Genomic DNA, 14,604 nt, shown 5'->3' with positions numbered 1-14,604 from the left:
AACTCAAAATGCAATTTTCCAATGAAACATTGTAAAAATTGAACATTTCATATCAGCGATCTTTTGAGGTAACACCATTTAAACCCTTAAAGACACTGGACACTATTGGTAATTACTCAAAATAATTGTTAGCATAAAAACTTACTTTGCAACGAGCAATGGAGAGCTGTTGATAGGGTGGGTTTTCCCGTATTTCCCCCCCCCCCCCCCCCCCCCCCCGACTCCGATTACCGATTGCTCCTAAATTTTCACAGGTATGCTATTTTATATATAATTTGTGATACACGAAGTGTGGGCCTTTGGAAAATACTGTTTACCGAAAGTGTCCAATGGCTTTAACGAGCAATGGAGAGCTGTTGATAGTATAAAATATTGTGGAAAAAACGACTCCCTCTAAAGTGACATGAGAAAGAGGTAATTTCTCACTCACAAAATAAAAGACTTCAGCTGAAGCCTTTTATTATGTATCTGAAAGCACATAAAGAAATGCAACAAGGTTTTCTTTTTTTCATTGTTCTTTTGCAAAATTGATGACCAATTGAGCCCAAACTTGTATAGGTTTGCTATTTCATGCATAAGTTGGGATACACCAAGTGAGAATACTGGTCTCTGACAATTACCAAATGTGTCCAGTGCCTTTAAAGAATGTTGGTAACACATAAATCATGACACTTTTTTAATATTTCACTGCTTTTTCCAAAGTGCAATGCCTTGGGGGAGTCAAAGTCCTTGATATCCTAGACCGGACCATTCCACATATCTAAGAGGGGAATCAGGTCCCAGGTTTTTTCCCTTCATTTGAGGGGCCGACATTTTTTTCGTCAAATGACTTACGAATAACATTTGCCTAAAATCTAACTCGCTGGTGTAAAGAATGATTCAAAAAAATGATTTTACTTTGTAGAGGTGTCCGTAGTTCTCATAGTTCTCTTTCTGGTCGTACATCAGCTGGAACATGTGTAGATTCGTTGGAACATCCTGGCTGCGAAAACATAATTTATTACAAAATAATTACATTTTTGGTCATTCCGTCAGGAATTTTTTTTACTTCGCAATGGATCCATCATGAAAACAATTTATGTTCATATTTTGTTTTTACCCTTACATCGATGTGAATACACTGTACACTAAGTACTTTGCAGAATCTGTGAAAAAAAATCCATAGGCATATTATGCGGGTTGGATTCGAAACCCATGACCTTTGCTGTGTTAGAGCAGGGCCCAATTTCATGGCTCTGCTTACTGCCGAATTCTGTACTTACGATCACGATTCCCCGCTTACGTGCCAGCGCCGAATTTCTTCGCTAGCATAGCATACCTAGTAACGTGAAGTACACACGCGCAGAAGCCAAAATTTGCCGCTAACCCGTGAAATAAGCTTGACGTAAGCACAAAATTCCCTGCTTCCGTAAGTGCTGATTCTGTGCTTACGGTAAGCAGAGCCATGTAATTGGGCCCTGATGTTTTACAACTAGACCTCCAAGCTAGCCCGACCGAAACCCGAACCCACAATCCAGCCATTGCAAATTATTTGTTGCAGATGTGTGAACTCAATATTTGTATCGCATCTGCAGGAAAGTATGAACTGGGCTTGACAAAAGATCTAGCTCCCAGACTCACTCAATATCAGTAGCTTGTGGTCCTCTACCGACCCAGAGATAGCAGAAATACTGAGGGTCGTCTTCCGGCTCCTGGTAGGTGAAGTGAGTGACAGGGGACGATTGCTTGGACATCAAACTGCTGTATCTAAAGCACAAATTTACAATCACACAAATCAAAAACAGCATTACATTTTGGTTGTTTCAGTAAATATATCTAGTAATCAACAAGTTTAAAGCCATTGGACACTTTCAGTGAACAGTATTGTCCAAAGGCCCACACTTGGTGTTTCACAACTTTTTTATAAAATAACAAACCTGTGAAAATTTAGGCTCAATCGGTCATCCCACCTTTGTTTCTTATCCCCTAATTTCTGCCCTTGCTAATACATCGGAGCCCTTTGAAGGCTTTTTGTGCCGATTATAAAACAAGAGCTAGATACTTACACAAGAGCGGGACCAGCTAATTCCCACAGCTGGAAACATCCAAAGCTGAATCCAACAGCCAGGGTACCAGTCTGTTTGATATAAGCCAGACTGGTCACGGACACGTCACTTGGGTAAAAACTCTTGATGACTGAGTCGTCTGGCTTCCTGAAGCTGAACGAGCGATACGAGTGACTGTCCTCTGCACAACAAAAGAAGACAAACAAGAACAGTGTGTTAAAGGCACTGGACACTATCGGTAATTACTCAAAATAATTTTTAGCATACAAACTTACTTGGTAATGAGCAATGGAGAGCTGTTGATAGTATAAATTATTGTGAGAAACGGCTCCCGAGAAACGGCTCTGAAGCAACGCAGTTTTAAGAGGTTATTCTCACTAAAACATTAAAAGACTTCAGGCCTGAAGCCTTTTTTAGGCGTCTGAAAGCACTACACTTTGCGCAACAAATTGTGGGTGTTTTTTCCCCTTCATTGTTCTCTTGCAACTTTGATGATTAACTGATTCCAAATTTTCACAGATTTGTTATTTTATGCCTATGTTGGGAAACACAAAGTGAGAATATTGGTCTTTGACAATTACCAAAGGTGTCCATTTCATTTAATGCAAGCCAAACTCGACTCATTCTTTTCACACAAGAAACATGCAGACCAGTGTAAGCAAAAGAATGTAAATTGGAGTTGATATGCAAAGTCCTTCTTGGGTTATCACTTTTACAATACTTCTTTTGTTTTAGACATAATGACCTTGACATTTGACCTGGGGGTCAAAAATCAACTAAGCCCCTCACCAAGTTTAGAGTTGATATGCAAAGTCCTTCTTTAGTTATCATCATACCAGTCACAGATTGAACATGTGTCATGGTTTATTGGCCGGTAACCTTATTCTAGTAAGCACAAATTGGCTGTGCTTAGCGACCTTTTGTGCTTTAACAGTTACATGATATGTCACAGATTGAACAAATGACATTGCATAATGGCCGGCAACATTAATCTGGTAAGCACAATTTTGCTGTGCTTAGATACTTTTTGTGTTTTAATTGGGCACAAGTTGTCATGGTTAAAGCCAGTGGACACTTTCGTTAAACAGTAATGTCAATGGCCCACACTTCGTGTATCACAACTTTTTTATAAAATAACAAACCTGTGAAAATTTAGGCTCAATCGGTCATCCCACCTTTGTTTCCACACGTTTCGCCGTGTCATGACATGTGTTCACTACAATCCGTAATTCTCGTTGTCGAGAATTGATAATTGTTTCAATGTTTTCTCAAAAAGTAAAGCATTTCATGGAATAATATTTCAAGAGAAGTCTTTCACCATTACCTTCTGTAAACCCTGTAGGTTATTTGTAAATCTGTGAACTTTTTTCTTCTTTCTTTTCTGTACCGAAAGTGTCCAATGGCTTTAATGGCGACTGGTTTTCCGCGTAAAGACTATTTTTCAAGATAACCTGGACACAACAAAATCTTACCATCAAGTTCCAGACACAAATGCTCCCCTTTTCTCGCAGCCTTCACTCGAATCGACCCAACATCCGTCGACCTTGGCGATATGACCTTTGACCCTCTGATAGTGACCTCATCACACGACTCACTGTCATCCAGGCGGACGTCCACGAGGTAGGTGTGCCCGCCTTCCGTCCCCACGGCGATGATTCCGAAGAAAAGACGGAGGTGGTCGTCGAGGGCGAAGCTTGGGGCGTCGAGTCCACCGGTCGATGTGATTGGCTCAACTGCAGTTACCTATCATGAATAATTCATTACATATAAATTATTACTTGAATTCACATCACAGTATGATCTTGTCAAAACCTGGGCCCAATTTCATACAGCTGCTTAAGCAGAAAAAAATAGCTTAAATGATAGGATCGCTATTAAAGGGAAGGTACACGTTTGGTAGTTACTCAAAACAAATATTAACTTAAAATCTGACTTGGTGACAAACATTGGAGAGCTGTTGGTATATAAAACATTGTGTGAGAAACAGCTCCCTCTGAAGTATCGTAGATTTTGAGAAAGAGGTAATTTCTCACTATAATATATTCCTATCTGAAAGAACACAACTTCGTTCAACAGGGGTGGTTTTTCTTTCATCATTTTCTCGCAACTTCGATGACCAATTTAGCCCAAATTTTCACAGGTTTGATATTTTGTGCACATGTTGGGATACACCAAGTGAGAAGACTAGTCTTTGACAATAACCAATAGTGTCCAGTGCCTTTAAATGCACTACCGCAATAGGTCTCAACATTTTGACTAGCTTGCTCTAGTCATCCTCAGGATACACAAATGGTGTTACCGCAAACCAATACATTATTGATACCTCACCATGCAATGCCTCAAATCATATATAAAAAACATTGTCTATTTTCAGTGTGAAAACTTACTGATTATGAAGTTCATACTAGAGCCATTTTATCCGTGAAATGTTTCTCAATGAAATGCAGCCGTATTAGAGTCATATTGTTTCAACAAACCTATTCAACAAACCAGCAGTTTTGAATTGTTACAATGTGCCTCATTATTTTTTATTATTTTCTATTTGTATAACAACCCTCTAAAAAGGACCAAATTTTTCTGGAAAGTATAGAGTCATTTTTCCAAAGGTAGAGTCTTGCCAGTTTATCAGTTGAGGGGTGCTTTATTTCTGTGGGCGGATTATTATGCATTCAGTATGACACCAAAACATTTCAAGGTTCCCATTTATTAAAGCAAAACAAAAAGGAGCTGCAAAGAAACACAAACGAATTTGCGCCACCAGAAACAACAATATCACCAGCCAAAATTGTTCAATGTCTGACAGGTTTATTTTTTCAATTATTTCGCCCGAGCAAACATTTACGCTGTCACTCCGAGAAAGTTGGACCTGGTACAGTGACAATAGCCAGCCAGTAAATTGGTTTCACCTTGTTCTATATTCAAATTGAATGGCAGGCAAGCCACGATGTTCAACTGGGCAGAAATCATTTTGTTAAAAAGCTGCCTAGTGTACCCCGGTACTCAACCGTATGAATTTGCATTCAGTTTAATTGAAGGCCTTGTTTTGACGCACACGCCATCTTGAATTAATTTCTTTGACCAATATGTGTCACCTGCATGACATGCTATGCTTCAGCCAATCAGAGGTGACTCATGGCAGGCTGTGAAGCGACTGACCAACCAGAGACATTCCTTTCGATCCCATTGACCAATCAGAATTGTTAATTGATGGCAATTGTAGCTGTGCCTTTCTTTATGCAACAGGTAAGCAGCCCATTTACACCTTGTACATGAACACGACGGCTCATGATCCAAAATATTTTTGAGAAATTTTGTCAAAACTAGGCGTATATTCAGAAGAAAAATCAGTATTATTATCACAGATTTTTCGCTGCATTATCAATAAAAATGAAATCGCTCGGTGTTTGCGCAAACCATGTAGTTTTCATGGTAGTGATAACAGCATGGACAGTTGAAAGTCAGTACACCACATCAGAACGACGGATGTTCAGCGCAGAAAACAGAGCCCTGAAGGGGTTCGGTTACAAGACGAAGACTGCAACCAATCACGTCATCTGCGGGCGAGACTGCAGCATTGAAATCGACTGTAAGTCTTTCAACTTCTACGTCGATCAAATCTGCGAGTTGAATAACACCACAAGGGACAAGTTCCCCGAGAACTTCATAGTGGATGGAGCCAGTGTTTACTTTGACACGAACAAAACACCTCTCCTTGCACTGGACGATTACACACTCCGCAACTTTAAAACTTGTTCGACGCTACTTGATGCGGGGTACAACAAAAGCGCCGTTTACACGATTTACCCCAATGGATACGCCAAGGGTGTTCAGGTTTTCTGTGATATGGACGCCGAAGGAGGTGGTTGGATCGTCTTTCAGCGGCGACTGAACGGCAGCGTGGACTTTTACCGCAACTGGACCGAGTACCAGTCTGGCTTTGGCGAACTGTCTGCAGAGTTCTGGCTAGGTAACAATAACTTGGTGAGTTTGACATCTGACAGCTCAAACGGAACGTGGGAGCTTCAAGTCGATCTCGTCGACGGGAATAACGTAACGGTGTGGGCCAATTATAAAGAGTTCAAAGTCTTGAGCGAAACGTACGTTCTAAACATCGGTGAATACGACGAAGCAAGCACCATTGGTGATTCTTTAAAGCTTCACAACGGACTACCCTTCACTACAAAGGACAGAGATAACGATATACGGGTTGATGAAAACTGCGCAGTGTCGCACGAAGGAGGCTGGTGGTATCGACGATGTGCTCACAGTGACTTAAACGGCAGATATTCACCAACTTGGAAAACTGTTGATGGCAAAGGCATTGTGTGGAAAATGTGGGGAAAAGTTACAGAGTCTCTTAAGAGGACCAGCATGAAGATACGGCAAACAAACAAGTAGGTACTCTTTATAATGACTGGATTTGATGTTCTTATGAAAATACCAGTGTTGTTGACTCGAGTCGGTGACTTGGACTCTAGTCCGACTCAAGTAAACAATTTTGTTGACTTGCGACTAACTTGACTTGGACAAAAATGACATGTGATTTGACGTGATTTGCACAAAAAAAGACTTGAGAGTTTAGAATTAACTTGAATAAATTTTATTTCACGACATTGCAAATATTATCTAAAAAAGTTTTCATGAAAAACGAAACAACATCCGCACTCGTCGTTGCTTATTATCAAGCCCAACCCAGTGCAAAACAGGCACGAGATTTGATTTCACTTAAGTTTGTCACAGCTTAATGAGTGGATTTATTTTGGGACACTATGCAGCTTGTGTTGTGACTTGACTCGACCTGCGAAAATTTGATTTGTGACTTGACTTGACTTAGGCAAAAATGACTTGTGACTTGAATTGAGCAAAGATGACTTGCGACTTGAATTGAGGAAAAATAACTTGGTTACAACACTGGAAAACACCATGACAGTTTCTTGTCGTGTTCTCAGCCAGTACAACTCTACACACTATACAATGTGCATTCAGCTAAATTTTCACATAATAATCAATAGTTCTTACAGCGCATTTTACAAAAAAGGTTGTACCAATGCGCTTACTTGTGGGTCATAATCACATAGCTAAGCACAAATTAATTTTGCTAAGCACAAATTAATTTTGCTAAGCATAAATTACTTTTGCTAAGCAAAATGAGGTTACCAGCGAAAATACCATACTATGTGCATAGTGTATAACTGGTTCCCTGTTTGTTTTTTGCTCAGCAGACATTTATTAACAGTGTTTTGTGTTTAAATTTTGTGCGAAAATTTGGCTTGACTTAACGAAAAATTACTTGGTTACAAAACTGGAAAATACCATGACAGTTTGTGCATAGGTCATAACTGGCTCACTGTTTTTTTTTGCGTAGCAGATATTTTTTTAAAGTATTTTGTGTTTAAACAGCTCTATGAAATTGGACCCTTCACAAAGGTATACAGTCTTATTGCTGATATTGTCTTATTTGTCTTATTGCTGATATTGATAACATCATATTTGACTTTCCAGGTTCCTCAATCACTATAGAAGTTGCAAAGCTCTCCAGCAGGCGGGTTTCACCACAAACAAAGTCTACAAAATCTACCCGCAAGCGTTCCCTGCTGGTCTGTTCGTCTACTGCGACATGGAGACCGACGGCGGCGGATGGATCGTGTTCCAAAGACGAACTGATGGCAGCTTCAATTTCTACTGGACATGGGACATTTACCAATATTTCTTCGGCAACAATAAAGAGTTCTGGTTGGGCAACGAAAACTTAGTGGGTCTGACGTCGCACGGAAAGTGGGAGCTTCGAGTGGATCTCGAGGACGGGTGGAACGGCAGAACAGCCTGGGCTAAGTACACCGACTTCAAAATAGTCGGGGACAACTATACTCTTGAGATTGGCGAATACAACGACATCAGCACTGCCGGTGACTCCCTCTACATTCACAGAGGCTATCCATTCTCAACTAAGGATAATGACAACGATAACGACTCGGAGAACTGCGCGGTTAAGAACGAAGGAGCATGGTGGTTCAAAAACTGCCACCAGTGTCATCTCAACAGTGTTTACTTATCGGATTGGAACGCTGACGGCGCAAAAGGCATCAAGTGGAGAGATTTTACTGGAGACGACGTCTCTCTCAAATCGTGCAGCATGAAAATACGCGAAACTGACTAACATTTTGTTTACGTTTGAAGTTGGTAAAAACATGGACTTTTAAGAACTGTGTGGCTGTGTTCCAAATTACAAACGCTTCATAATTAAGGCTGTTATAAATTTTGTTTTTAATTGTGCAGCTGTTCTCAGTCTTTGATAACATTTGATGAATATAATGTTTCGTCATATCAACAAAAAAGTCTGGAGGATGGATACTTTACATGTTTTAGCTCCAATATTTTATGTCAATACATTACAGCAAATAAAGTCTGTGCGAGTTTTGGTGTAATGAAAACGAGAAACAAGTTGCAAAGACTTTGTTTATGAAATCAAATTTTCTTTCTAAGTTCTACACACTTTTAATAAATTCTTGTAAATAAAAGTAATTCATATTCAGTCCTGTATGCATCGTTATTTGAGATGCAACAATGGCACCAAGGCATGTTCTCCTTTGTAAATTGTAAATATCTACTGTGAGCATTTGAAGGGCACTGAGGCAATGACAAGGGGGCATGGAGGCAATCGCCTCCGTTGCCTCCGTGAAGTAACAGGCCTGCGGTATGTTAATGGCGGGGAAATTAGTGGCGGGGAAACTAATAGCGGAAAAAAATCTGCAGGTTACCAGTTACAGATATGTCACGTGACATGGCATTTTAGCTGGTAACTTTTCTACTGGTTATCAAGATTTGTTGTGCATACATGTAGCTACTAATGCTTGAGCAGCTCTATGAAATTTGACCCTTGACCCAATCGTATGGCACTGCTACACATGTACATCTAATTGCTTACTTGCATGCCGCAATGATTTGGGGCTGAGCAAAGAAAAATTGAACAGAGCGGGATTTGGAGAATATATCAAAAGTATGCTAAAAACATGACTTATGCCTAAACTTTAAAGCCTGGTTCACACTTCCTGCGAATGCCGTAAGAATTTTGACGTCACAGCTCTGTTTTTGCTGGGAATGTTTCGCAGGAAATTGAGCGCATTCAACTCTTCCGAGTTATTCATTGTGAAATTGTGACGCCAAAATTTGTATCACATTCCAATTGGCAGGAAGTATGAACCGGGTTTTAAATATATAACCAAAACTCAAGACTTCATAACCAAGTACTTTTCTCATCAGTATGACTATGACTACTACAAGTCATTTCAATGTTTTGTTAGTTCTAGATGTACTTTTCATTTTGTTTAGCTTTATTTTGTATTTTATAAAAGCTATAGAGAGTATTCTCAACAAAAACTTTCTGTTTTTTGTTAAGACCCTGGACACTATTGGTTATTGTCAAAGACCAGTCTTCTCACTTTCTGTACCTCAACATAGCACAAAATTAAAAAAAACCTGAAAATTTGAACTCAATTGGTCGCGAGATAATAGTGGAAGAAAGAAGAAAAGACACCCTTATCACACGAAGTTGTGCGCTTTCAGTTGCTTGATTTTGAGACCTCAAAAATCAAATGCTGAGGTCTCAAAATCAAATTAAAACATTTTATTGGAAAATTACCGTTTCTCACAATGTTTTATACTATCAACAGCTTTCCATTGAGAGTGACAAGTTTGTATGCTAACAATTATTTTGAGTAATTACCAATAGTGTCCAGTGCCTTTATTTTAAAGGTAAACTATCGAACTCTACATGTAGCTGGCACAGTGTTTCCTTTTCTTTTCTTGTTTTTTAGTCTTGAGTACCCCGTTTCAATAACAAGCTTGCATCATACACATACTTGTTTGTAGTCACTGGCTTTATGAATTAAATAAACACTGTTCTGTAAGTACATCAGTAGCAGTACATGTTCAAGACTATCTTTGGTATGAGTACAAGTCAATTACAAGTTTGGGTATACTTTTTGGAGTAGAGAAAAAGATCTCCAGTACATTTCTTAGAGTCCGAGTAGAAGTATTACAGGTACAATGCTAATAGCTTTTTAGTACAAGTCAAGAACACAACATTTCATTCTACGAGTTTGAGTACACTTTTTTTTGAGTAGAGAAAAAGTACTCAAGAATAGTAAGAGAATTACTAGACCGTTCTTGTAATGAGTGCAATTTGAGTAGGAGACATTTTATTGGAGTATATTTTTTTTAATTGAAAAAAAAATTGAGTTAAAGGCAGTGGACACTATTGGTGATTACTCAAAGTAATTATTAGCATAAAACGAGTAATGGGGAGAGGTGACGAGTAATGGGGAGAGGTTGATGGTATAAAACATTGTGAGAAACAGCTCCCTCTGAAGTGTATAGTTTTCGTGAAAGAAGTAATTTTCCACAAATTTGATTTCGAGACCTCAGATTTAGAACTTGAGGTCTCGAAATCAACCATCTAAACACACACAACTTCATGTGACAAGGGTGTTTTTTTCTTTCATTATTATCTCGCAAGTTCGATGACTGATTGAGCTCAAAATTTCACAGGCTTATTATTTTATGCATATGTGTTGAGATACACCAACTGTGAAGGCTAGTTTTTGACAATTACCAATAGTGTCCACTGCCTTTAAGATGTACACGTATACTCCCTAAGGCTTCCCCAAGAACCACATTTCTCTCTCGGTGTTGCATGGGTTCGCAACTGGGCAAAGTAACAAACACAATATTTGATTTGGTATGGTGCCCTAATCACCATAGACGTGAAATAACCAATCATGGGATGAGGGAAAAATCAAATGGTCCTAAGTGGGATTTGATCCCAAGACTTAACGTAGAGATAATAGCGTTATATATAAGAACTAGAGGGCGCACTGGTGATGCTGCTTGCACAAACGACACGGGACTGCAAGGAGACACGAGCGCCATTCTGTTCTCTAGTTTGTGTTTATTGAACGCTTTGCGATGCTGTTTCGTCGACTTACAAAATGGCCGCACAAACACACCCTGTGCGATGCTGTTTTGTCAACTTAGAAAATGGCCGCAAGCGCGCATGCTGGGCTGGGTATATATGCCAGTGCGCCCTCTAGTTCTTGTATATAAATCTATGAGCTGAATCAAACTTACCCCCTGTGGAATACTGACAGCCAAGATGACTTTTGACGTGTGAGGGTCAAATATACACAATGCCCCTTTAGTGGATCCTGTTTTCAATCCGACAATCAAATACGTGGCACCCTTTAAACTGTTGGAAACAAGCAAATAACAAATATATTGAACCAATAAAAAATTAGCAGCTGTCTGTAGATGTTGTCACATGCAAATGTATTAAAGGTTCTGCCATTTTCACCAAACTCTTCCTAACTTAGGATTAATCTTAGGATTTATGACAAGGTAATTTCTGTATCAAATAGATGTTAGGACGCACTGAATCTATCCCAAGTTAGGACTCGTCCTAACTCAAGATAAGATTAATCCTAGCGTTTCGTGAAATCGGCTGCTGGACAACTTTAGTAATTGTCAAAGACCATTATTTTCACTTGGTGTATCCCAACATATACATAAACTAACAAATCTGTGAAAATTTGTTGCACAAATGTGTGCGCTTTCAGAGGCCAGAAAAGGCGTTTAATGTTTGAGTGAGAAATTACCTCTTTCTTAAAAAACTACAATATTTAGAGGGAGTCGTTTCTCACAATGTTTACTACCAATAGTGTCCAGTGCCTTTAAGTTTTGAAAAAGTCTTAGTAAAATAACTTGTTGGTAACAAAGTTAAATAGACTGTACAAGTCTACTGTTCTGTTGACAACTTGTCCTTGCTATATTCTACAACCACGATATTGATTTTTTTAAAATTCAAGAGACTTCTCTATTACCGCGAAGTGGATTTTTTTGATTTTTTGAGACGTCTTAGTTCTGAAAATGTTGTCCTACTTATTAACTACTACCTGGGCGGAACATAGGAAATCAGCCAGGACTACTACTTTTGCTAAGTGGATTGAGGGGCCTTCTCATTGTTAACTTCACTACCACTGAGTGAGTTCTTAATTTGTCTCAACATTTTGACTAGCTTGCTCTAGTCATCGTCAGGAGATGAGAACTTTTGTCTTGTTTCATGGCATTACCTGTACTGTTGAACACATGTTATCAGTGTGTTGCTTTCGCCGACTGCACGACCAAACTGGAAAGCCGAACATCGGTTCCCTGTTGAGTTGTCAACAACCTCAAGAATAGAGTGACGAGCTAGCCATGACCATTTACCGCCTGTAAATAGATTGGTGTTTGAACAAAGACAACTTACAAAGACAAATTTACTGGAGTTGAACTTGAACCAACTAACCCATTCAGTTTCCCTTGTGGTTATCACTTGATTAATTTGTAATTTCATCATTCAAAGGCTTTTCTCATGACAGAAAATAGGCCCGATTTCATAGAGCTGCTTCAGAATCACAAAGTGCGTTTACATTTTCAGCTGAGTAAAATTCATCTTCTTGTTCGTGCTAGATCACTCCGCCCAAAAATGCCACAACGCACTATGAAGACTGGAGACTTGAAAAGGGCGATTACTCTATTTTCCCACATCTCTATGCTCCCACATCCCCTATATATTCCAATAACCCTTTGTGATCTGTATGCTAGGGAGGGTTGGGGTTTGGTTAGGGTTAGAAAAATACACGAGGCGTGTCAGAACATAGGGTTGTTGGAACACGGGGTTGTTGGAACACGGGGTTGTTGGAACACGGGGTTGTTGGAACACGGGGTTGTTGGAACACGGGGTTGTTGGAACACGGGGTTGTTGGAACACGGGGTTGTTGGAACACGGGGTTGTTGGAACACGGGGTTGTTGGAACACGGGGTTGTTGGAACACGGGGTTGTTGGAACAAGGGGTTGTTGGAACACAGGGTTGTTGGAACACAGGGTTGTTGGAACACAGGGTTGTTGGAACACAGGGTTGTTGGAACAAAGGTGTGCAACCCATGAAAAGACTTGGCTTGAAGTTTTGACGACAACTTACCGATCACGCAGCCTCCAAATAAGCTAGATCCACCAGAGGCCGTGGATCCTTGCAGCGCTAGAAGGCTTGTGCTACAAAGAGGCTGAACGTCAGACGTCCAGTGAGCTTCCATTGGTTGTGCCATTGCCGCAACACAATACTAGCTATACGTGGTGTATCCAATAGAAAATAGAAACAAGGGTTCAGTTAGTAGTCTGTGAAGCTGATTCTTGCCACCTGAATTTTATATAGAACTAGAATAAGAATTAGATTTATTTATTCAGCCAACGGGTGTTACGAGACAGTGCAGCAGTGCGCGGGTGTGCGCTGTCCGTTTGCCCAACCAAATGACCCACTCCACAAGCAGGGCACTGGGGGCTGACCAGGCTATTCGAACGTACCGGGACAGGACCAGGCTATTCGAACGTACCGGGACAGACCGGGTCGACCCAGGGAAGCTAAACGAACGCACCGTGTATTTGTAAGTGTAAAGAATGTCATGCATGAAAGTTATTATAAACACCAGACTTTAAATTAAATATAAACAGATGAGATTTCAATAGACCAATTCAACATTTTGCAGCCTGTTGGTTAAGTTACATAAGTAAATAGTAATGTGAAAGTAAAATGATAATAAACTACCTAAAAAGCAAGCAAGTCACAATTTGTTTTGTGGTGTCGGAAATATCAGATGTATCGCTATACACACGTGTAAAAAACTTAATACACAACACAACGCAGCTCGGAGATTGCAAAGTATCCCAAAGCTTTGTTGTAAACCATGTTTTTTTCAAAATATAAGTTACATCTCATCTCACCACACTAAAGGATCATCTAAATTGTCACATGTTATATTACAGGATAGCAATTGTCTCTAGATCTTACCGAATTATTTGCGCGAAAATAATTCTCGTGTTCGTACACCTTTTTTCAACAATCCGCCATCGTTTGTATACGACTGTTTTATGGCTACTGCTCGATCTTAAAAAATAATATAACTTTATTGTCAAGAAGTATCGCACAGCAAATCAATCCCATAAGCTTTTCGTTTGAGAGAATGAACCCCTTAACTTGTTTTCGTGTTCGTATTTTGTGTGTTAAATTTTGAGTTTTTAGACAGGAAGGAAATAATTGTTCTACATAAAATATAAAATAAAAAAACACCATACACGAAACAGTAAAATTAAATAGCGCCCTCAATCACCCTTCTTCTATTCTATAATTTTCACTTACAATATTATTGACTAAGTTGGTTTTACCATGGAGTGGTTTGACTATGGAGGTGGAATAAATTGGACTTGTTTTAGGACAAGAAGAAAACAAAACTAATTTACATTAAACAAAAAATCATCATATTTTTACAACTTCTTTTTTAATGTCATTTATCGCATTTGGAGAACCCGACTGAATGTTTTCAATCATGAATAAAATGAGAAAGACCAACAGTAATCTCATCGTTTTATGTTCACACCATCCCAAAATATTTTGTGTAAGACTTGATTCCCCCCCCCCCGCCCCGTCGCTTGACATCCCATACTGTCTTGTCACCCACAGCCACAGTCTGT

The 14,604-nt window shown here is 39.5% G+C and overlaps 1 protein-coding gene across 3 annotated transcripts in view; it reads right to left on the bottom strand.

Annotated features, from left to right (window-relative positions):
• LOC117302243 (protein ELYS-like) overlaps nt 1-14,604 on the bottom strand; it is a 72,668-nt gene that overhangs the window by 51,682 nt on the left and 6,382 nt on the right. For 2 of the 3 annotated variants that reach the window (XM_033786089.1, XM_033786091.1), the window contains exons 1-8: nt 13,925-14,195; nt 13,061-13,203; nt 12,170-12,308; nt 11,172-11,289; nt 3,518-3,788; nt 2,046-2,226; nt 1,621-1,746; nt 898-982 (exon numbers count right to left, since the gene is read on the bottom strand). In XM_033786089.1, the coding sequence (XP_033641980.1) occupies nt 898-982; nt 1,621-1,746; nt 2,046-2,226; nt 3,518-3,788; nt 11,172-11,289; nt 12,170-12,308; nt 13,061-13,184 (1,044 nt within the window). In that variant the 5' untranslated portion in view covers nt 13,185-13,203; nt 13,925-14,195. Of the gene's footprint in view, nt 1-897; nt 983-1,620; nt 1,747-2,045; nt 2,227-3,517; nt 3,789-11,171; nt 11,290-12,169; nt 12,309-13,060; nt 13,204-13,924; nt 14,196-14,604 lie in introns of those variants that run through there. The other variant, XM_033786090.1, reaches the window with a different exon arrangement.

The sequence above is a fragment of the Asterias rubens genome, chromosome 18 (genome assembly GCF_902459465.1).
Source record: "Asterias rubens chromosome 18, eAstRub1.3, whole genome shotgun sequence".
Taxonomy (NCBI): Eukaryota; Metazoa; Echinodermata; class Asteroidea; order Forcipulatida; family Asteriidae; genus Asterias; species Asterias rubens.
This window is presented reverse-complemented; position numbering and strand designations above follow the sequence as displayed.